Below are 24,754 nucleotides of genomic sequence, written 5' to 3'. Positions count from 1 at the left end.
TTTCATGTGGTTTCTTTCTCCTAACACCTAATGCAAATGCTTCCTTTGTCAATGTGCTAAATGTACCTTATAATGTGTAAGGGTTTCAACAAAGCCTCTCACCTATGTATTTCTTTTCTTGGAAGCTGCACAAGGAACCTGTGTGTCTAATGTGCCTAATCACAGTGAGATGTTCGATAGGTTTGAGGGGAAGCTCAGCTCTCTGTGGTACAAGATAACCGGAGGCCAGGTTGGAACCGGCTGTGGAACCCTTAATGACGGCAGATCTCTCTACTTCAATGGCCCAGGGAAAAGGGAAGCGCGGACTGTCCCTCTGGACACCAGGAATATCAGGTTTGCAGTTAATTGGTACACTTCATGAACATTGTATTTACCATGCCATGTGGTTTCTAAAAATTCTGTTCTGTTATTGAGGGTTTACATAACAATGTTTCTCTATATCAATTCTGATATGTAAAAATGAAGCATAACTTTAAGTCTGTAATAAAATAAGTAATTTCTACAAAATGTATACCACAATTCCTTCATCAGTATACGGTGATCACCTAGGCTTGTGAAGTTATTATGGAGACAATTTGGTATTGTTTTTAATATATGCCAGGTAAAACAAAGATTTATCAACTTTAAATTTTGTGTCTGAACACGATGCACCCCATTTATCTAAGTTTGTCTTCACCTAATGAAAACTTTCCAGAATTTTTAAATACCTACACTGACACCTACTGGTAAAATAAATAACTGCTTGGTTTTAAGGTCAAATGAAATAGTAGCACACCTAAAATAAAACTATGCTTTTTTATAAAAACCAATTAAATTATTTGAAATTTTTAAAAAAGGAAAGTGAAAAATGTTTGAAACTTTTATTCTCACTAAAATCTGGGTTTCTCTGTCCTCTGTTCTTCCAATAGAGGACACATCTATCCAATCTCTGGCCCCTCCCTCGGAGCCCTGGAAGGGTGCCAGGCACTAGGCCCTCCCTGTGGACTGAGGCACAACCTCATTCACACGGAGTGAGGGTCAGTCATGAAAATTAAAGCATCTCAGTTTAAACCAGTAATATTGGTAATTTTCTGGCCCTAAACAAATACGTTCAGTTTTTTTTTAACCCAGAACATTTATTGTGCGATAATCATTGACAGTCTTAAAATGAACTGGATGCTGCCCTCTTGGATTTAGGTGTTGCTCCCTCAGGGAATCCATGCCCGAATCTGCGGCATACAATTTTAGGTGCCTCGGGCGACCAGTCCCAGGGTGTCCCCTCACTTAGCCTTGGCACTCCAGTCACACTTCCCCCTCCACTGGGCCGGTAGCCACACTTGCAGCAGGTGGACTTTGGCAGCTGCAGGCGTTCGAGCAACTGTGGTGCCCAGTGTGTGCGTCTCCTGGCGCTCGGGCGGACCGTTTCCCTTTGTCATCTCGCTGCTTCCGCAGAGACCAAAGAGCTCAGCTTCTTACTGTTAACCTTTTCCTCATCTTGAATGTCCAAGAATAGTATTAGCTTGAGTTAAGGAATTCTGATTTCAGTGGTTTTATTTAATTACATTAGACTGTCAAAATGAAATGGGGTTAAACTGTTTTCTTTTGTTTAGATCATTATTACAGAATAAAATTATTGTCATATGAAATTTTTTTTTTTTTTTTTTTTTTTTTTTTTGTGGTGGTTACAGAATGACTCTGTTGTTTCTGCTGGTCATATGCCCTTTATGTTTAAAAGTAAAACTTAAGAACTTATGTGTGTGTGTCAAAACACAAAAGGTTAACTCTCTTCTGAATTCACCTCTTTGTACGTAAACTGGAGTTTTTTTTTTTCCCCTCCCAGACTCGTTCAGTTTTATATACAAATTGGAAGCAAAACTTCAGGCATTACCTGCATCAAACCAAGAGCTAGAAATGAAGGTAAGCTGCTATATTTGACAGAAATTATAGTTACTGTTGGCAAATTAGTTCTTTTATCTCCCAAAGTTGGACCAGGATTTTGCAAACTTGATCCACTACCCTGAATCATTCCTTTTCTTCTCTTCTGCGTCTTTGGGTAGCCGCAGAGAGCCATGCTCTTTAAGATTCCTCATCTAGATCCTTAAGCCTGAAAAGCATCATGTCTGCTCTGGGTCAAAGTATATTTGTTTTAGGGAAACCTGATCATTTATAACTTTCCACAGGGAGAAAAAAAATAGCAGAGACTTTTAGATTCAGCACAGGGGTTAGAAACTTGTTTGCGTGGATCATTACTGAATGCAGATCAAATGCTACCTTCTGCCCATAAACATTCTGGGGGTACTAGAGTCCTTGGGTAGAAGGAACACTTCTTGGTCATAATAAACATTAACTTTAACTGAATATACATTATATGAAAGGCACTGTTCCTGTTTTATAGATGTACAAGCTGAATTACAAGGAAGTCAAGTAACTTACCCAAGATCATACAGTTAGTAAGTGGTTGAACAGGGACTCAAACCACTCACACTGGATCCAGACCCCATGATTTAACCAGCATGCTGTACTGACTCTCTCCTTGCCCAGACCTCTGCTCTCTCAGCATCCATACCATCTTCTGCCTCAGTGCTTCAGTTCTGAAAGAAATACAGAAAGGCTTCAAGCATACAAGGTAGCCTTCAGGAACTCTACAGTTATGATCAGGTTCCTTAAAAGACTCTGAATGTGAATTGGCTCCTAGCACAAAATCCATGGGCTTCTTAAATGGGTCATCCTCCAAACCTTGATCTCATAAATGGCATGTGAAGAGTTTCCCAGCTTCTAAGTTTGTTATTATCTCAGGCATGACTATGTAAAACGCATTGGCTTAAACAGTACATGTTAGCCAGCAGAACTACTGATAGCTCTGTTCAGTTCTAAATGTCCTTGGCCATATCAGCACTAACTGAAAGATGTTGTGACTTTTTCTGAGTAGCTCAGTACTTTTAGTCTAGTAATTATCCAGATCTTCTATTTACTGAAATAGCAGTCTAGAAATTTTTATAGACCATTTTGTGTTCTCTAATCTTTTCAACAAGTATTTATTAAGAGTCTGCTGAAAGCCAGACACTGTTCTAGTGAGCTGCAGATATAGTGTCACCAAAAGACTGATGTATCAGTCATGATGAACAAGGTTATGCTGCAATAACAAATAGCTCTCTAAATCTCAGTGAGTTTAAAAAAAAAAAAGACTTCTCATTTGTGCTACATTTTCATCGTGGATCATCTGAGGTCCTCATTGCAGCACCCAGAATAGTAAAGCAGCTGCTGGGTAGATTCTGGGTATTGCCAGCCATGTAACAAATGGAAAGAGAGAGTGTGGTGGCTGGGACAAGAAGTGCAAACTACCATGTGCCAGAAGGGGAAGAACCAGTGTAGCACTATTGACCACGGCCACTGTATGTCACAGCTCCCTGAAGAAGTGACATAGAAATACAAATCTAAAAGATAAGAAGGAGCCAGCACAGCTCAGGGAAAGTTTACTAAGCAGAAGAAACCACAAAGGCCATGAGGTGGGAAAGAACTGTGCTGTTGGAGGAACAGAAAGAAGGCCATGTAGCTTGGGTCTCATTAAGGTTGGGGAAGTGGTATATAATAAAGGACAGACAGAAGCTGGGTCATTTAGGGTCTTGCTGGCCATGGTATGGAGATGGGGTCTTAATCCAAGTGTCGTCAAAAGCAATAGAAGGTTTTTAGGCCAGCCAGCAACATAATATGATAAGTGTTTATAAGATTACCCTATAGGAACTCTATGAAGTTAAAAACAAATGAATATTTCTCAAGCACATGCTTTTCCCATGCAGAGATAGGAGCTTTGAGGAGTGCAAAAAAAAAAAAAGATGGAATTCTGTCCTCAGGATCTTGTTTTCTGATTGGAGAGGTAGAGCATTTGGATGTTATCTTTAACCCTTGTAATAAAATTACTATTTCAAAATAGTTTTTTGTGGGGATAGTGTTACAAATAAACACAACCTCTGGCCAAAGTGTAATAGAAAACATCCACTTTTCACAGGTATTAGGCTGTCCTTTATGCTTAACCTCTGGTTGCAGTGCTGTTACATGCCCTTTGGGGCAAATTCCCTTAGGTTCCCTTTAGGAAAAAGCAACTTCTGCTTAGCTACTCTTGAGTCAGTTTCTTGAATTCACTGCTGGCCATGTAATTCATATCCCACAGGCATTTCTTAGCCTTTTATCGAAATCTGGTTGTTAAAATGTAAATCTTTCTAAATCCTTGAACACATCTTTTTCAGTGATGAAAGTAAAGATTTTTTACTTACCCAAGCTGAAGCCTCAATTTACATATTTGGAATTAAAATCAAAATTAGGCAATTTTCAGTAAGACTGGGCAGAATGCAGATGGAGATGTAATTTAAAAAGAGAAATATTTTACACGCCTTAAACACTCAGTAGATGAACTGAAATGGCTTGGTTTACTCAGATGTGCGGTGTGTTAGATGACACAGCTAATGAGGCTCAGCAATTGATATAAAATATGGACATTGCTGTTTCCCCTTATTGCATGTCTCCACTCTTCCATACTTCTCAGGGAGGCATTTCTTATTGTCCTTTGGAATTGGGGGTCCTCATCTTGGCAGACTATATTGCTGCCTGAATGTATATGTGATTTTCCCTGAAAAAGTATTGAGGAGAAAGGCAACACCAGAAACCAAATGGAGTATGGATCTCTTTAACCATAGTTCTCATATTTTAATGTACATCTGAATCTCTTCAGAAGTTTGTTCAAATGCAGATTCTGATTTAGTAGGACTGGGCTAGTATGCCACATAACAAATTACTCCAAAACTGAGTGACTGGAAGCAACAAGCGTGCTATCTTCCCATTTCTGTGAGTCAGGAATACAGGAGCAGCTTGTCTGGGTGGTTCTGGCTCAGGATTTCTCATGAGGTTGCACACAAGATAAAAAGGCCAGGTAGAGTGCAGTCATCTGCAGACTCAACTAGGGCTGGAGGATATTTCCATGATGGCCCACTTACATGGCTATTGGCAAGAGGCCTCGATATCTCACTATATGGACCTATCTGTAGGCTACTTGAGTGTCCTTATTACTGTGGTGGGCAGTTAGACAGACATGAAAAGAACAAGGACAATAGGCCAGGTACAGAAGGTCACCAGGGCAGAAAGCCTAGCAATGAGCAAAATTGGAAAAACAAAGATCTTGCCCCCAGGGTAACCTTTTCCCCCTTAGCATATCACTTGTCATTTGGTTTGGACCCTCCGACCTTTTATATCTCTGGTCATGCAATTCAGACCCTCCTTCCCAGGTCTTTCCTCCCCAGGCATATCACTAGTTATGTGGTAGAACCTCTAGGAGGAGGAATAAGGAAATGAACAGTGGCCTCATATGGCCCTTGAATGACCACTCCCTTAAGCATTAACCCCTAGGGATAACTTCTAGGCCTCAGTTGCATTTCTGCTCCAGGCCCAGAAAAGCAGCAAAACCAAACAAAGCCATGGCTGACATCTGGAACTGCTGTACTGATTCATTAAGCCCCTGGTACCAACCATTCAGTAGAGGCCACAACCCTAAAAGGACACACCTGGAAAGCTGATGAATATTCCACTGAGATCCTCCCCTTGGACCTCCCCTCAAATCCACACCCTTAAAAGCCCTTAGGACCCAATGCACTGTCCCTCTCCGGAGCATGCCCTCCTCTCCCCCCACCAGGCTTCTTACCTTTCCCTTTCCCTCTCCTGACCTTCAAGGGCCCCTTTGTTTGCCTCTGTAACTTGTTTCTTGAGCCCATTTCTTCTACAGCTCACTTCTTCTACCTCTGTGACTTTCCAAATAAACTTTCTCTTATCATTCAAGTCTTGGTTCTGTTTTCTTAGCCAAAACTCAAGTACCAAGGTTGTAAAACCAATGTCCAATCACAAGTAACTTTCTTGCACCATTTTAGCTGCCAACATTACCTCTCAGCTGGTTTTCCTCAGCGAGAGATCCATGAGAGAGCAAGGAAGAAAGTGCAATACCTTTCCTGGCCTCGTCTCAAAAGCCACATGCTGTCACCTCTACCATATTCTATTAATTAGGAGCAAGTTACTATATCCATTCTCATTCAAAAAGAGGAGGATTAAGCCAGACTTTTTAAAGGGAGAAGTGTCAAAGAATTTGTGAACATGTTTTTAAACCACCACAGATAGGGCCTGTTCCCAGGTGATGTACGTTCTGGTCCTTGGACTGTACTTTAAGGAGAAGGATACTAGAAAGGACCAGCCGGTGGAACTTTATTGTCACAATGCTTCATTTCTGGTACTATACTTCCTGAATAGGTCACCCAAAATAACTATCTAAATTACATTCTCCTCTCTCTCTCTCTTTTATCTTATTAAATGTAAACCATATTCACACAATTTGATAGCCACAAATAAAACCAAATTTTAAAGTTACTTTTTTAAAAATATGTTTTTTTGATTTTTGTAGAGAGAGAGAAACATTGATGTGAGAGAGATACATCAGTCGGCTGCCTCCTGCATACCTCCTACTGGGGATCAAGCCCACGACCTGGAGAATGTGCCGGGGAATCAAACCAGGACCTTTCAGTCCATGGGCAATGCTCAGTCCACTGAGCTACACTGACCAGGCAAAAGTTTCTGCTCTTTCAGCCACCCAAAATCACATTAAAAATGCATAGGACATATTTTGAGCAAGCATCAAAGGGTTGGAGACTGGAGTTTTGCCAAACACTCCTCAACTTAATGAGAATAAACACCAGAAGCAGCCTAACTTTGATTTTCTTCATGACCTTTGGTGTGACCGTCTCTCTTCTCCAACACAAGGGTCTCACCTCTACCCAGTGAAGTGCCAACTGCCCAATCTCTATACCTGTATATATATCCCCAGAGAGTTTCTATTCTTTGAGCTATTTTTATCCTCTCCCTAAAAATATTTTCTTCTATTTTAAATATAGGAGGATTTATTCTCCTGCGATTTCTAATTTTTCACGTATTAGCCATTATTGTTCCTGCTATCATCTCTTGTCAGATATGGTGACAATAATTCCATGTGCTATTGATTAGCCTTAAAAATGCTTTCTTTATATTTTATTATAATATTTCTTTGAACTTAATTTTAGTAAACTCTTTGTTATCCACCATGATAAGGAATTGAAATATTCTGGTCAGCTAATAATGGGAGAATTAAAAAATTATTATTTTTTTAATTTTTCCTTTATTGATTTTTAGAACAAGAAGAAGGGGGAGGGAGAAAGAGATAGAAGGAAACATTGATGAGAGAGAACATCAATTGGCCACCTCCTGCGTGCCTCCCACTGGGGATTGGGGCCACAACCTGGGCATGTGCCCTGACCGGGAAATGAACCAACCACCTCTTGGTGCATGGGTTGATGCTCAACCACTGCGCCACACTGGCCGGGCTAAAAAATTATTGTATGTACTATGAATGATTTAAAATTTTCCAAAAACATTAGAATATAATGAAATTAATATCACAAATACAACTTTATTGAATGTAATTTCTATGCATACTCAGAAATTACTTCAGTGTCATCATAATTATTCATATGAAGTGCCAGTTTTAGGAGCAGTTATGGAGTAGGCAATTACACAGACGTTAAGAAAGCCCTTTGCACCCTGGCCGTTTTGGCTCAGTGGTTGGAGTGTTGACCCATGGACCAGAGAGTCCCAGGTTCAGTTTCTGCTAAGGGCACGTACCTCGGTTGCAGTCTGTCCCCGGCCCTGTTGGGGTCGTGTGGGTGGCGACCAGTCAATGTGTCTCTCTCATCAGTGTTTCTCTCTATATATTCCTCCCTCTCTCCCTCCCGCTCTGTCTGAAAATAAATGCAAAAATGTCCTCGGGTGAGGATAAAAAAAACAAAAACGTATATATATATATATATATATATATACCTCCTGTTTATTCTCACTATTTTTAATTACCAATTTTTCCTTTAAATTTAACATTACCCTTTCCCTGTGTCCTCTTTTAAAATAAAAATGTCTCTGGGTGAAGTATCAGGGGGTGGCACATGAGGTCCCTTAAACTTTAATGTGCAGGACCCTGGATCACGTCCCTCTGGTGATTGACAGAGGGACGTTGGGTAGAAAGGGTAAGTGAAGGGGAAAAGGATGACACAGAGAGAAGAAAGTAGAACTAACATTGGAGGGGAGTGAGTTTTTCCTCTTTGCAATTTAATAATGTAGCTTTATTCAGACTTCACTGACCAAGGACTGACAAAGTATGAAGTCCAGTTAAGGACCCTTCTGCTTAATAGAATTTCAAATTGGGCCTTGCTTGCTATCTGGTGCTTTGGCAGAAAAGAACACTGCTTTATTTTGTGCTGGGGAGATTGGGATATTCCTTCTGAGTATATAATAATGATATGAGACTATAATATTCAGGACAGAATCTAAAATTTAAATACATAATCTGGAGTGGGTTTTTATGTTCCCCTTCCCAAACTGCTCATTGCTCATACAAAGCTGAGTGGTCTTTAAAAGAGCTTATGTATTTTTCCCCCATTTCCTGGGAGTTGGTGCATTAGAAACTGTCAAGAAATTGATGAGCCTTCATGTCTACTAATTCATTCCTTAGATGAATGTGTCCTCATTCCATGAGACGCAATTTGAAGTTTCTGCTGCAGTCTTGCCATTTAAAAAATACTGTACGTTGCCTTTTTTGCCTCTAGGAAAGCTGTCCAAGTAACTGGATTTATGTCTTTTAACTCAGGGCTTATTGTTCAGTATTCAAATGACAATGGCATACTCTGGCATTTGCTTCGAGAGTTGGACTTCATGTCATTTCTGGAACCACAGATCATTTCCATTGACCTGCCACGAGAGGCTAAGACACCTGCAACGGCTTTTCGATGGTGGCAACCCCAACATGGCAAGTTACTGCTCACCCCAACTTTCCTGGTTGCATTTAGGTCTTATAGTTAAACCCACGTCGTATTGTATGTTTCTTAATTTGCTATCAATTTCTGGACAATTTGATTTAAAAGCACAGTCATAAGGATGTGTATATTGTATATAATGAAACTTCTCTAACTGCCTTTATTCATGTGATTTCAGGGAAGCATTCAGCCCAGTGGGCCTTGGATGATGTCCTAATAGGAATGAATGACAGCTCTCAAACTGGGTTTCAAGACAAATTTGATGGCTCTATAGATTTACAAGCCAACTGGTATCGAATCCAAGGAGGTCAAGTCGACATTGACTGTCTCTCTATGGATACTGCTCTGATATTCGCTGAAAACATAGGTATATTTTAACCAGATAAGGGAGAATATTTAATTAACTGAAGGACTAAATTAACTAAAACTCAAGAAGAGATTCTCTAATGCAAAACTGTGTGCATAACTGGCTGTGCTGAGAAAGGCTCTTGCGGGAAGAAATAAAGTTGTGTTGTCCTCCAATATAACCTGGTGAACCCAATGACTGTTTTTGTCAGAACTGTCTTTTACAGAGCATGTATAATATGACTAAGGTTTCTTAAAAGAAGAGTAAAATATATCTATCTGAAGACATTCCTGTGTTTCATAATTAGCAGAGTTACAGACTTAAGAATCTATGTTCACCCTTCTCAAGATAGTGGTTTTTCAAGTTAGCAGCCTTCCATGTGTTCAAGTCTATGCTAACCAAATAAAAATACTTACCATGAGATGAATGATGCACTAAAGAGAAGACATGATTTTCGTTTTCTACTGAAAGTGTCTATGACAGGCATAAATGCCAAATAAGAAAAGAGATCACAATTATATGCTGCCCATTAAACTGTTCCTTTTTTATAGGAAAACCTCGTTATGCTGAGACCTGGGACTTTCACGTGTCAGCATCGACCTTCTTGCAGTTTGAAATGAGCATGGGCTGTAGCAAGCCCTTCAGTGACTCCCACAGCATACAGCTCCAGTATTCTCTGAACAATGGCAGGGACTGGCATCTTGTCACAGAAGAGTGTGTTCCTCCAACTATTGGCTGTCTGCACTACACAGAAAGTTCAATTTACACCTCGGAAAGATTCCAGAATTGGAAGCGGATCACTGTCTACCTTCCACCCTCCACCATGTGAGAATTGTCATTTGGCTACATGGCAGAACTTTCTTTAGGTTTCTGTCACCTAATTTGAAAATAATTGTGATTCCACTTGGCAATTATATTACTTCCTTATGATAATTAAGCACAGAATGTACCAGGAAGAAAGCACAGGGTGCTTTAGGCTGCAATTTTTAATGTTAGGAGTTCTGAAAGTTTTTCAAGGCTGAACTTTTCTGTTCTTCAGCGACATGAAGGCTGCTCATCAGATTTCATTTTTAAACTGTTGTAAAAATAAGTATCTTCCAAATAACCAGACAGGTACTTATTCACATTAAGTAGTATGTGAAATTATTTCACATAGAAGAGTATCCTCAGTTGTTGGTTTTTTTTTTTTTTTTTTTTACTCTCAGTACCACAATAAGAATAAAATGCTCATATTGTTTTATATCTTTCTTCCCCTCACCAGAATTTCAGAATACATTTAAGAAAAAGTTGTATTAGAGCTTATAGCAGACTCTTACTTTTGTGGTTTAGGCATTTGGATATTTTAGGATCTTTCTAGGACCTGGGGTGTCCTGTGGTGGCTGGCTGGACACGGTGCCGTCTGGGACAGCTCCCCCAAGAGTCCTGCCTCTCTCCCCCACTGCTCTGTTCTGAGAGGTTGGCCTCTGCAGGTTGCATTTGCCAGCCTCCTGTATCTGCTGGCTTCCCGGTAGATTTAGACTGGCAGACACTGGCAAGAGATTGGAGGGTGGAAATAGAGAAAAACTAGGATATTTCTCCCTCTCCCTTTCTGCCTCAAGTGCATATTGGCCAACTTCAGTGGCTCCAGCTTTTCCCAGATGGCCTTTCGCGTGACCTTTACCCCTGGAAACCAGCAACAATGTCTCCTATGTGTCCCTCCATCTTTGACTTGTAGTGGCTTCCTGACTTCGCTAAATGGGGTTTCTTTGCTGCCCCTGTGGGCCTCTCAGCAATGCCACTAACTGCATACAGTTCTTGCAGCAAATTCTATCTGTATTAAATACTTCCAGTGGCTTTTGTTTTCCTGGTTCAGTTTTGATTCAGAGAAGTACAACCAAATGGCAGAGAGAAAAAAACAACACAGGAAATCAAAGCATTTAGTATTTAACCTAAAATTGTTTCCTGTGGACCGCCTTTAAAGGATGCTTCCTTGTAGCTCATTTATTCACCTAATTTTTATTCAACAGACATTTATTGAATCTCTGTTGTGTTTTAGACCTCTGATACAACACAAATAAGCTGATGCCAGGATACAAATATATTACTTAAGATAATAGATATCTAAGCAGTTGTTTATGATGTAAAATGATAACAGATACTACTCAGGGTTACTATTGAAACACAGGGGGATACTATGTAACTCAGTTTGTGGAGAATGGAGAGAGCTTCCAGGAGGACCTGATGTCTGAGCTGAGTCTAAATAAGAGAATAGAGCTTGCCCAAGTAAAGATGGCTTGTAGGAGGGCATGTGTGCTGTTGTAAGCCAAAACAAAATCTCAGACTGGAAAAAACATGAGTTCATGAGGAAATGAAAGATTCAGTGCTGTCAGAGTATAACTGCGAGGCAAGAAATAGGGAAAGATAAGGCAAGGGAAGAGAGCAGATGATGAAAGGACCATATATGACATCTTAAGCAGTTTGGCCTTGACATTGCATGAGTTGAGGAACCATTTGAAGGGTGTCAGGCAGCATGGTGACATGAGCAGATTTCCATTTCGGAGCCACAGTGCTGGCAGCTGTGTTGCATTAAAGAACTTTTGTAGGGGAAACAATAGCACTTGAAATTTTACTGCTGAAATTCTGCTTAAAGTAGACTGAGTTTCACATTTCAAATAACTGCCTAACACACTCTGCTATGTCATCTGTTCCTACATGAAGGCCTGCGACTGATGTTTGGTAAGGCTGCATGCATTTCCAGATCAAGTGGTCTTCTGACGGTACGTTCCAAACAACTGACTGCAATTACAGTAGGGGATGAGGAATGCATCACATCATTCCCGGCCTCACCTTTAGGGACCAAAATAGAGGCTTCCATTTACTATCTCACAAACCATTTAGGGACCATAGAACAGGGACCTCGTGGCAAGAACTTTATAAGATTCCAATCTTTCTCATGTTTATCGTCCTGGATCTCTTTCCTAGTACCGAATAGCAGTGAAAGCCTGACAGCAAAAACTAAAATTTTTCATGTAGTTCAAACACAGAATAAACCCATGGTTCAAATAGCTTTCCTATCTCACACATGTATTCAGAGACTATTGCATGAAAGAAATGGTGAAATATTTTAAAAGCCTATTTTATACCCTTGTTTGTGGTGTAAGAGGAAACAGCATCCACTACTTGGTCTGAAAATCAAGTGTCTTAAAGAAGAGGAAACTGTAACCTGGAGGAGAGTACTTTAAAGTAAAAGGAGAGCCTGGCCAGTGTGGCTCAGTGGATTGAACATCATCCCATGGACTGAGAGGTCCCAGTTCCATTCCCAGTCAGGGCACACGCCCGAGTTGCGGGTTCAATCCCCAGTAGGGGGCATGCAGGAGGCAGCCGATTAATGTTTCTCTCTCACATTAATGTTTCTATCTCTCTCTACCTTCCTCTCTCTCTAAAATATTAATAAAAACATATTAAAAAGATAAAATACATTTAAAATAAGGTAAAAGGAGAATCAAAGTAAATGTTCTCATGCTTTCAAGGTTTCTTGTCAAACTAAGTGTATTTTCCTTGGTTAGATCTCCTAGGACCCGGTTCAGATGGATTCAGGCCAACTACACTGTGGGAGGCGACACCTGGGCTATTGATAATGTTGTGCTGGCCTCTGGATGCCCTTGGATGTGTTCAGGACGAGGGATTTGTGATGCTGGACGCTGTGTGTAAGTTAATAAAACTGGCAATTTCTTTTTTTTATATAATGCAAAAATAAGCATGGTTTCTTGAACTCAGGACAAATAATGTCTTTTCTCTACTCGTTTTTTTCTTAGGTGTGACCGGGGTTTTGGTGGAGCCTACTGTGTTCCTGTAGTTTCTCTGCCCTCGATTCTTAAAGATGATTTCAATGGGAACTTACATCCTGACCTTTGGCCTGAAGTATATGGTGCAGAAAGGGGGAATCTGAATGGTGAAACCATCAAATCTGGAACATCTCTCATTTTTAAAGGGGTCAGATAAGATTCTGCTTCTCTATACTACTACTGAAATTCCTTTCTTCACTCTCTGCTCCATATAGATGCATTTCTGAATCTGTTCAGATGATCTATTTTGTACATAATTATTGTCTTCTAGCCCAAACCATGTTTCCGCTTCTATTTAGCATATTATTTATGATCACTTAGGCATAAAATTTTCCCTCCTCTTTAATAATCAGACTTTTTTACTTTCTTCTTGAATTATAGATATAAAAATTATGCAGATGCAATTTCTAGAATTTTCACTTCTAGAATGCAACACTTTATATGTTATTGAATATTTAACTTGCACTATTTTAAAACTAGTTTTATGAAAGGTCTTTGCTTTTCCTTTCTTTTCTTCCCCCGCCAATAGACTCATTTTGTGACTTTAAGAAAACCAAACATTTAAGTCAAGTTAAATAGCATTCTCAAGTATTGTTAGTATTTTTTTGTATTTCATCCTAGATATCTGGTTAGAGAAATGCCAAGCAATTGTGTGAAACTCCGTGCTGATCTGGCACATCTTCCTATGTGAATTCGTGCTTTATCGAGTCTCTCTCAGCATGGGAAAACCAGCTAATCTAGGTGTGCAAATGAAATCTTTAACAAAAACCTGCATGGGTTTCTTACCTTAATGATTAACACCTAACACTTGAAAATTAGACACCCTGGAACTTTTTCAATTATAGTTAATAGATGCTGCCTATCATCCTTGTTTGAATTCAGAATTTTCTCAAGTTTTGGATGAGAAAGAAAAAATGCTTAAGGGTCTGAGATTTACAAGTCCTAAAGAGTTATGAGGGACCAAAGAAACTGAGGTAGAACATTTCAGAGTGGGGATTACTGGGTGTTTGTTGTTGCATGTGTGTGTGTGTGTGTATGTGTGTGTGCGTGTGTGTGTATTTTAGTCTTGTCAAAGGCTTTAGCTTTTATTACCACTGGCTCACTTCTGATCCATTTAAAGCAGTTGACAAATATCTTTCCCTGATAAATTTATAAGTAGTAGAATTAGCCTGGTCCCTAGATCCTATAAAGGAGGAAGACACATAGTCTTTTATATTTTCCTTTTAGCCATTGACATGCAAGAGCAGCCAAGCATTATATGCATTACACATATTACCCATCAGCTCTGCAAGATGTAGAGTGCTCCATGTGTGCCATTCAGTAGGTTGTAGTTTGACCTAGAAAGGCATTCTTTCATGAAAAAGGAAATCATTGTCTCTTTTTAATGTTCATAAATTCAAGGGTAGTATCCATTAAAATAGCTTGTTAGATGCAAAATAATTTCTCACATTTAGCACAAATGGATTACTGAACCTGGAAAAAGAATGATAAAATAAACATATCTACATAAACTAGAATATATGCAGAAGCAGGGCCTGACAGATTCACCATATAATTTCCAGTGTCAAGTGCTGAACTATAAACAAATATTGCAAATATAAAGGAAAGATACTTTTTATTACAGATCATGCCCACTTTCAATAAAATTGCTCCTACAAAATGAAATGTAAAATGGTTCCTTTTGTGGAACAACTTATCCTTACATTCCATAGTCAAGGGGGAAGGGTAGTCATATTCCATTATGTTGTTATTAGCAAGGGATATATATTAGTTGGATCTATCAACTAACCTCAAAGCTTTTTCTTTACAAGCTGGATAAGACACCTTTCCCCATAACTTCAACATCACATGGTGTCAAGCTGCAAAAACATCCAAGGTTTAGTGCTTGTAAGTGTATGAGGGAGGGTGTAATGACCTTGACACATGAAGAGTAGGCATTGATCCAGTGTCACAGACTGAGCAGGGCAGTGAGTTATTAAGATAAAAGAAAAGAAAAGACTGGAATTATAAGGCTTTTCACATGACAACCTTCAATCTGAAAGTTTGAATCTATGCTTTGTGAAATTCAGAGATGGGTTTAAATCCAGTTGTTTTTTTCATACAATATTAAATAATTCTTAAATTCTAAACTTGATTTTATGTGGATTTCTTCTCCCAAAACCAAAGAAAAAAGATTTAATAAACAAAACAGTGGTATCTGATGAAGGTTGGAGGATAAGTTTCAGAATCTGACACGTTTGGGTTCCGATCCTGCCATCACCACTTATAAACTGTACTGTCCCTCTGAGTATCCTTTTGCCTGCAACGTGAAGACAACACCTTCCTCTTAGGAGTGCCTGATGCTTTAAAGGAGGAGATGTCCATTTTGGAACACAGCATATTGTGCACAGTATGTGGTTGCTGTTACAAAATCAGTTCTATTTAAAATTTGTCAGCTATTGAGGAATGTGCTCTATAAAAATTGTTGTGAAGAAGAGGAAGAATTTGCTTTGCCTAAATACATTTGATATTTGTTGATTGATAATTAAGAAATCAGTTGACAGTGTCACTCAGTATCACACAGCCTTTCACCACCCAGTAGCCACTTGATTCAGAAGTCACAGCTGAGAAATGAAAAGGCCCATTTGGACCTTAGGACATTGGCATAGTGAAATGTTATTTCACTGGCTGTCATTGCAGTTCTGTATACACATGGAGAAAACAAGTTATGAAGCTGTCAATCCAGGCATCCAAAAATAGTTAATTAGCAGAAAAAATTACTAAACCTAACATGATCATTTTCTTCCTTTCTTGGCTTCTCTGCATGAGCGGTTATAGCCCAGGCACAAGGACTTTCTTAGTTATGCCTTATTTAATTCGACCAACTGGCGGCGGTTGTGTCGGCCTGGACGAGAGCCTCCCAGGGCTGCCAGAGTGTACAAAGGAGTAGTACATTCCCAAGACTCCTTGGAACCCTGAAAAGTTACCTGTTAGTTCCCAGTTTCCAGCAGGAGCACTGGGCACCTTTTCCATCTGTTTCCTTGTTAGTCCTCTCACCACATGCTGTATCGTAGGAAGCTGTTTCTTAAAAAGGCCTGAAAATAGGTAATGCTGTCATTTTTGCACTGCTTTTTATAGTCACAGCAAAGTGTGGTTTAGAATTGAGGAAATGAAAGTCTTCAGAAAGTGAAAACTATCCATTTTTTCTTTTAAACTGGAACAAATATGGCTTCTTGATCATTACATGTATGTATCTATTGTTTAGCTGATCCAAGTTAGGGTGTATAAAATCAAAGGAAAATAATTTTCAAATGACCTAAGATTGCTAACATACATGTTTTTATTTTCAGGAAGGACTAAGGATGCTTACTTCAAGAGATCTAGACTGTACCAATACCATGTATGTCCAGTTTTCACTTAGATTTATAGCAAAAGGTAAGTCATATTTCTTTGAGTATGATTTTATTATTTCTTTTTCTCCCATATACCATTCCTTATCCACAAAGAAATAATGTATTTGAGGTCCATAAATTTTATTATATGGAAGAAGTAACATAAATTTGAATACATAAAGGTTAACACATGTTCTTCTATAATAAAATTCATCTTACTATAAGGGTAAGATTACTGATTTTGTAATAATTTCATATAGCTATAGTAATCATACTAGTTCTGTGGTAGTTAAATGTATTAAAGTGTCCCTGAATCTTTTTCCACCACTACTTTCTAGCTGTTAGAATTTTAAAATTAAAAATTTTTAACTTACAAAATTTTGGATTTTCTTTTACAGATGTGAATTCAAAAAAGCCAACTCTTTGTCATTCTAACCTTTCATATTAACTAAATAACTTTCTTGACAAATAATGCCACTTGGACATAACAAATTTTTTCAAGTACATTTTTGTTTGTATCCTGAGATTTAAATGTTTGACCCTCTGTAAAATTGTGATGTCTGTAGAACCAAAAAATTTTAATGTAATATTTCCTAAGTGAAACAGAAAAATGTGTGTTTATAGCCGGAAAGAGAGGGAGATATTATTGTGTGATATTCTAAGATGTGTTGTGTTTTTTGAGATATATTCATACAGAAAATTCAACCTGTCATTACTTTAAGTTGCCTCTGAAGCATTTGGACTATAAAACCCCTATATGAATATGTCAGCTTATGCATTGATGTCAAAAGAATAGTCTAAGAGCATACTGTTTCCGCATTTTAGCCCAATATATTTTATGCTTGTGTTATCTTCCTTCTAGGTACTCCAGAGAGATCTCACTCGATTCTATTACAATTCTCCATCAATGGGGGGATCACTTGGCACCTGATGGATGAATTTTATTTCCCGCAAATGACCAACATACTTTTCATTAATGTTCCTTTGCCATACACTGCCCAAACCAATGCTACAAGATTCAGACTCTGGCAGCCTTATAATAACGGTAAAAATGCACATGTTCTCTTATGATCAACAGTGACTGTGGCATGTTAAAATATTTGTTTCTAAGGTGGGAGGAAGTGCCATTAGGCATGCATCAATTGTAACTACATTTTTGCAGAATTCGGTTAGGAACACATACTTCTTCTGAGTGTGGCATTTCATTAGTGAGATAGAACATTATAGCAAAATGCCATGACAAAGGAGAGGGACTTACACCAAGCAGACAGTGCCTTAGATAGATAAAATATTCTTATCACATACCCTTGTTTCAGTTGAGAAGTCAAAGCAAATGTATAATTTAATAGCATTTTTAAATGGTTAAAGAAAATGATTTTACAATTTTTTAATATTGTATTACATCCTATATTTCTATTAACTGCTGATTATAAAGGACCAGACTCTACCAAATTATACATTTACTGGACTATGTACACATGGAGATATCACATTAACCAGATTCTTTGCAGAGGTAACACAGAAATAAATATGAAAAATATACTACCATCTGTAAAATTTAACCTGAGTGTTTCCTTTATAACTAGAAAATCAAAATAAATATTTTTAACTTGTTTTGTTTTTTACTTTTTATATTTATATTAACTATAATCTTCTATATTTGGCCCAAATAAAAATTCACAAAGAAAAGCAACCAGGTTCACAATCCAGTGGATAGTGTCTTTGTGTTATGTTTAGAATGCTTACCTTATTTTTCTTTATTGTTTTCACCAACCGCTTCCGAAATGAAGGGGGGGGGGGGGAGAGAGAGAGAGACCCTGACCATTTAAATCATCAGGTTACTTCTTCAAGCTCCTGTTTACAAATACTTTTTATTTTATTTTTATGATTAAATCTTTATTGTGGAAAGTTTTACAGATGTCCCTTCTATTGCCCCTCCTCCTCCCATTTCCTGTCCCACCCCAGGCCTTCACCGCCTTATTGTCTGTGTCCTTGGGTAATGCATATATGCATGTAAGTTCCTTGGTTAATCTCTTCCCACCCTCCCCCTTCCCTCTGAGGTTTGTCAGTCTGTTCCATGTTTCCATGCCTCTGTTTCTATTTTATTTGTCAGTTTATTTTATTCATTAGATTCTACATATAAGTGAGATCATGTAATACTTGTCTTTCTCTGACTGACTTATTTTGCTTAGCATAATACTCTCCAGGTCCCTCCATGCTGTCTCTAAGAGTAAGAGATTCTTCTTTAATACAGCTGCATAGTATTCCATTGTGTAAATGTACTACAACTTTTTTATCCACTCATCTATTCATGGACACTTGGGCTGTTTCCTATCTTAGCAATTGTAAATAGTACTGTTTTGAACATAGGGGTGCATATATTCTTCCTAATTAGTGTTTCAGGCTTCTTAGGATATATTCCAAGAAGTGAGATCACTGGGTCAAATGGCAGTTCCATTTTTAATTTTTTCAGAAAGCACCATGTTGTTTTCCATAGTGGCTACTCCAGTCTGCATTCCCACCAGCAGTGTATTAGAGTACCTTTTTCTCCACACCCTCACCAACATTTGTTGTTTGATGATTTGTTGATGGCGGCCATTCTGACAGGTGTGAGGTGATATCTCATAGTTGTTTTAATTTGTGTCTCTCTGATGATTAGAGATGTTGAACATTTTTTCATATGTCTCCTGGCCATTTGTATGTCCTATTTGGAGAAGTGTCTGTTCAGGTCCTCTCCCATGTTTTACTTGGGTTGTTTGTATTCCTGATATTGAGTTGTATACTTTATATATTTTGGAAATTAATTCCTTCTTTATATTTTGTAAAAATTGTACTAAAAGTAGAAATCAGTGAAAAAGCAAAACTTGGGAAATCTTGACATTTCTGTTTGGCATGCATGGTCTTATCATTTCTTTTTCAATTCAGTGTAAACAGTGTTTTACAAAAGCAGCCTGGGATTTTCCTTCTTATCTACTTAGTAATATCTTCCTTAAACACCCAGCCTAAGTCACAGAATCAAATTCTATGACAGCCTAAGGATTGATTTTACTAGTTTTTTTGCATATTTCCATATATCTTTAAATAAACATAGATATTTTGAAAAGCTTTAAGAAAAAAATTACGTTTTTAACAGAGTCTTTTCTTCTGTGTAGTTTTTAACAATTAAATAAAATTATGCACCAGGCAGTGTTTTAATAGCCATGGTCCTTCAGCCTGACAAAAGCATGATGCTAAATCATGGGTTAGCTCTAAAAAGTCATGAGTTGCTCCTTGAATAGACTAGTTAGTATACCACTGTTCTACATCTGCAGGCTGACTGCCATTCTCACAGATCCAGACACTGTATATATTCCCCAAATCCAAGAAAACAAACTCAGAGCTCACTTTTGTCGGTGGGAGAGTTCATAGCACCACTATCACAAAAAAAGACAGCACACTTTCACAGGCTGTCTGTCACATCTTTCTTGAATTAATAAGGCTGTTTTATCCTGTGTCGATTTAATATGATCAAACACTTAATTTGTTTTACACTGTTAGTACAGTCACTGTAAATACACTGTTATACAGTTAGTGTTTCTTTGTTTAGAGGCATATGTTTAACCTGTTGTTACTGAGTTCCTTCTGTCCTTTACTTTGTTCCAATGAGCAAAATGTCCATCTGATTTTCACCACTGGAAAAACTTGCTTTATTAAAAAATACCTTAGGTAAGAAAGAAGAAATCTGGATTATCGATGACTTCATTATTGATGGAAATAATTTAAACAACCCTGTGATGCTTCTGGATACATTTGACTTTGGGCCCAGAGAAGACAATTGGTTTTTCTATCCGGGTGGTAACATTGGTCTTTATTGCCCATATTCTTCTAAGGGAGCACTGTAAGTATTTATTTAAGAAACTGAAAAATCTACTTCTCTATACAAATCACAACGAACGTTTGCCTAAATGGATTTCTTCTTGTTTTCGTGTAACAGCGAGGAAGATTCAGCTATGGTGTTTGTTTCAAATGAAGTTGGTGAGCATTCCATTACCACTCGTGACCTCAGTGTGAATGAGAACACCATTATACAATTTGAGGTAATTGGCTTTGTTCTATTAGAAATGCCTTAAATTTTATCTTGAACAAAACCATACTAACTTTTTTTTGAAATTTTCCAGTAATTTCATGTATTATGGCTTTCCATTTTTATATAAGGACAAAACAGGTTTTATATCATAACTTATTTTTATTAACAGAACAAATTGTCATACTAAGGTTGATTTCTAAATTTTTGTCCTTTATTTATGACATAATCTCCCACCTACTACAATGGGAAATTTTTGAAATAAATGATTTTAAACATAAATATAAAAATGACCATATTATTCTAGTATTATTTTCACAATTTTTATGTTATTTATGAACCAAGTTAATGTAATCATAGTCTATATCATGCCAGCACATTTATGTAGTATTTACCATGGTATCATGAATTTTACAGATAAAATTATACCACACTGTTTTATAATTTCAAATATATTTTCTCTGTGTATTTCAATAATGTTCATGAACTTTATATTTTTTCAAGAAAGCAGTTACTAACGCATTTTTTAAAAATCTTTATGTATTTCAAAACCTTAGGTAAAATTAGCAGAACCAAAGGTGCTTATGCCAATGTTCAATAGTACTAACTTCCAAAGATACTTGTGTCACATCCATACCAGCCATTGGGCAGACTGACTTAAAAGAGTGTCTAATTACATCAACACAGTTTTGAATATTTGTTTTAGATTAACTCTGTATTCTCTAAATTAGAGGTGTCTCTTACATCTCAAAAGTCAGGAACAAGCCCTGGCTGGTTTGGCTCAGCAGTTAGAGCGTCAGCCGATGGTCCAGAGAGACCTGGGTTCCGTTCCCGCTAAGGGCATGTACCTCAGTTGCAGTTTGTCCCCGTCCCTGGTTGGGTCGTGCGGTGGCAACCACTCAATGTGTCCCTTTCACATCGATGTTCCTCACCCGCCCCCCCCCCCCCATCTGAACAAAATACAAAAAAATGTCCTCGGGTGAGGATAAAAAAAAGTAAGTCAGAACCAAATGATGACTTGGTGAAGAAAGTATTCTGTATCCTAAATTTTCTGTTACATTTTCTAATTTTATTTTAAGTTACTTATATAATTTTCTGTTATATTTCCTAACTTTTATGTTTTAAATGTTAATAAAAAGTACCCCTAGCCCTTAAGAATTCTGTTATCAAAATAATCCAGGTAGAAACAAATGCCTATAGTTGAAAAGGTTATCAAATCTCAGTAGTTTATTTACCAGAGGCAAGAGGAGTATGTTCAACAATCTATAAATTATGTGAATATAAATATAGATATAAACATATTCTGTTGCAAAAATACATATACATCCAGTTGCTATGATAGGAAGAAAATGTTAATACCAATGGGAAGCAGAAAAAATGTCATAAGAAAGAATCACATGCATTTACTTAATTAAGGAAGGAATGGAGTGGCTATTTCCTTAATGGTTAAAAAGGCCTGAGAATGATCTCTCTGTGCCAGGAAAATGGTGTTTTAATATTAAATATGTGTTGAAGATTCTCCTCATGCAAAAGTGGGATTACATGTATTTGGAAGGTGTCACAAGAAGAAAAATAGAAGGTCTTCCTGTCTAGCAGACTACAAAATATTAATGGTTAGAATGAGGGAAATAGTCCTTTTGGCTTGGCTATGAAAGTAGGCCAAAGGTAAGGTTTGGAATTCTGTGCCAGCCTCTGCCTTACCCACTTCCTAGTTTTTTATAAAATGAGGGAAAATAAATTTTTCATGAGACCCATTGAGTTTCTTTATGAAAAAGTATTATTTAAAGATAATACACGATATTACTCAAGCAAAACAGAATTTCATAGTGTTAAATATTTCAGCAAGACAGTTCCCAGGAAATGGACTCAAAAAAATAATGAAGTGGTGAATCATTTTCAAGGCTTGTTGCTTCAAGGTAATTTGTATCATTTTTTTTCTTCTTCCCCAAGATCAACGTTGGATGCTCAACTGATAGCTCATCTGCTGATCCAATAAAACTGGAATTTTCCAGGGACTTTGGAGCAACCTGGCACCTGCTGCTCCCCCTCTGCTACCACAGCAGTAGCCACGTCAGCTCCTTGTGCTCCACTGAGCACCACCCAAGCAGCACCTACTACGCAGGGACCACCCAGGGCTGGAGGAGAGAGGTTGTGCACTTCGGGAAGCTGCACCTTTGTGGGTAAGGACCCGCTGCTTCATGCCACATTGTTTTTCATTTGACAGTTTTCTTCCTGACATCATCATTGACTTTTATCAGGGGGAAATTTCTATCTTACATTTCATTTTTAGTTCTTCACTGGAAACAGATTGATGTATATTTAAAACATAGGACAACTAACTTGTGGTTTGAAGATAGATTTAAAGGAGCACCCCACAGACAATACTCTGTCAGGGGGTTCATATCCCCAGGAGTCTTTATTAGATCAATTAGGAAGCAACAGAATATAAATCCCCTGATATTGCAACCTGTCCCCACTCCCTCCTCCATCACAATATTAATGCAGTTAAAATTTTCTAACTTTCAAACATCTACCTATATTTCTCATGCCAGGAGAAGACACGTGGAGGATGAAAGCCTGCAGAATGCTCAGGTGTCTCATAAAAAAAACTGTTAGCTCTCTTCCCCAGGCATTTCTACTTTTTCTTTTTTTTTTTAAATCATCACTGGAGGACTTTTTTTTTTTTTTTTCATTTTTTGTTCAGATAGAGTGGGAGGGGGGGAGAGAGAAATCGACATGAAAGGGACACATCGAGTGGCTGCCACCCACACGACCTACCAGGGCCGGGGACAAACGGCAGCCGAGGTACGTGCCCTTAGCGGGAACCGAACCCGATTCTCTCTGGACCGCAGGCTGCTGCTCTAACTGCTGAGTCAAACCGGCCAGGGCATTTCTACTTTTTCAACAGCTGTCAGCATTCTTTTTTTTTTTTTTAAACCCTCACCTGAGAATGTTTTTATTGATTTGAGAGAGAGAAACGTCAATCGGTTACCTCCCATACATGCCATGACAAGATAAAACCCACAACCTGGTTATGTGCCCTGACCAGGAATTGAACCCATAACCTTTGGTATATGGGACAACACTCCAATCAACTGAGCCACACAAGCCAGGGCCCTCTGTCAGCATTCTTATTACATATACAGGGTTGGGCAAAAGTAGGTTTACAGTGGTGAGTAGAACTGAGTTTGTTCTTATATTATTATTTATTAATCATTGTATTATTTTCCATATGAACAACTGTAAACCTACTTTTGCCACACCCTGTATTTGACTCTTCTGTTGAAAACCTACTTGGAAGTGAAAGACTTCAATTCTAACAGAAATAAAATGAAAAGTATAGTTAAAAAAAGAAAATTAATATAAGTAAATACGAAGAGGAAGTCAGGCATGTCACAAAATGACAGCAGAATAGGTGGATCTTTCTTGTATGTTTTCCAAGAACCAAACTGGAAATAAAACTGAATTGGGGAACATTCACCTGAATTACCAACTGAAGACTACCTGAATAGGAGCCTTTAAACAAGGAAGGGCAGAAACTACCTTCAGACTTGTAGGAAAGGTGGCATTGTGAGAGGGGCTGGCCCAGTTCTCGCAGGCAGCAGGGCAGGATGGGGGAATGTTTACCCCTGAGAAGAGTGAGGCTCGGACCCAGGCTGGGCTCCCCTGACCAGAGTGCCAGAGCCAAGAACAGCAGCCCACGTAACATCCAACTGTGAAAGGCAGCGGGGCTTCCATCTGCCAGGGAGAGATGGAGCCTGCCGAAAACAAAGCCACTTCAAAAACAAACAAAAAACCAGAGCACAGGATTTTCACTCACCCTGGGCTTAGGCAGAGGGAGAGCAGTGTGGACTGGAGTTGCCTGAGGAGTCTAGGATGGGAGATATTGGGGGGAGACATGGAAGAGCAGTTGCCTGGATACCTGCACTCAGTCATCCCCGGCTACCCGATACCACTGCAGCCACTTTTCCAGAGAAGCATAAGACCCTACCAGTAATAGCAGCCTGGGGAAAGCAATTACCTTGGCCTTGGGGATACAGCTCACCCCACCCTCAGGAATCCTGCTTGCCCCTCCCTGCATCTTGACCCCTGCTGAAGAGGCAGCAGCAGAGGTTAAGCCTTTACCTCTGGGCAGTCTCAGGGGGTGTCAGTGACTGGCTTTGGGGTGTTGACATTCTCCCCACCTTCCTGGAAACATGACTAGTGCTTTCCCTCATAGGAGAGCTAATAGAAGCTCCCACCTTCTGGTAGACCTCACTAGACTCCCTATGAGGGACTTTGTCCTGTCAAGGTTAGGGAAATAT

The 24,754-nt window shown here is 38.6% G+C and overlaps 1 protein-coding gene across 2 annotated transcripts in view; it reads left to right on the top strand.

Annotated features, from left to right (window-relative positions):
• Nucleotides 1-24,754, top strand: part of RELN (reelin) — a 576,569-nt gene that overhangs the window by 460,678 nt on the left and 91,137 nt on the right. For both annotated transcript variants that reach the window (XM_036246852.1, XM_036246851.1), the window contains exons 30-41: nt 126-333; nt 1,820-1,896; nt 8,681-8,839; nt 9,025-9,213; nt 9,744-10,017; nt 12,738-12,878; nt 12,987-13,164; nt 16,346-16,430; nt 17,250-17,432; nt 20,093-20,264; nt 20,361-20,463; nt 22,401-22,630. In XM_036246852.1, coding sequence (XP_036102745.1) covers nt 126-333; nt 1,820-1,896; nt 8,681-8,839; nt 9,025-9,213; nt 9,744-10,017; nt 12,738-12,878; nt 12,987-13,164; nt 16,346-16,430; nt 17,250-17,432; nt 20,093-20,264; nt 20,361-20,463; nt 22,401-22,630 — 1,999 coding nt within the window. The remainder of the gene's footprint in view (nt 1-125; nt 334-1,819; nt 1,897-8,680; nt 8,840-9,024; nt 9,214-9,743; nt 10,018-12,737; nt 12,879-12,986; nt 13,165-16,345; nt 16,431-17,249; nt 17,433-20,092; nt 20,265-20,360; nt 20,464-22,400; nt 22,631-24,754) is intronic.

The sequence above is a fragment of the Molossus molossus genome, unplaced genomic scaffold (assembly GCF_014108415.1).
Source record: "Molossus molossus isolate mMolMol1 unplaced genomic scaffold, mMolMol1.p scaffold_m16_p_7, whole genome shotgun sequence".
Classification (NCBI taxonomy): domain Eukaryota; kingdom Metazoa; phylum Chordata; class Mammalia; order Chiroptera; family Molossidae; genus Molossus; species Molossus molossus.
Note: the sequence above shows the minus strand (reverse complement) of the source record. Positions and strands in the feature narration are given on the sequence as shown.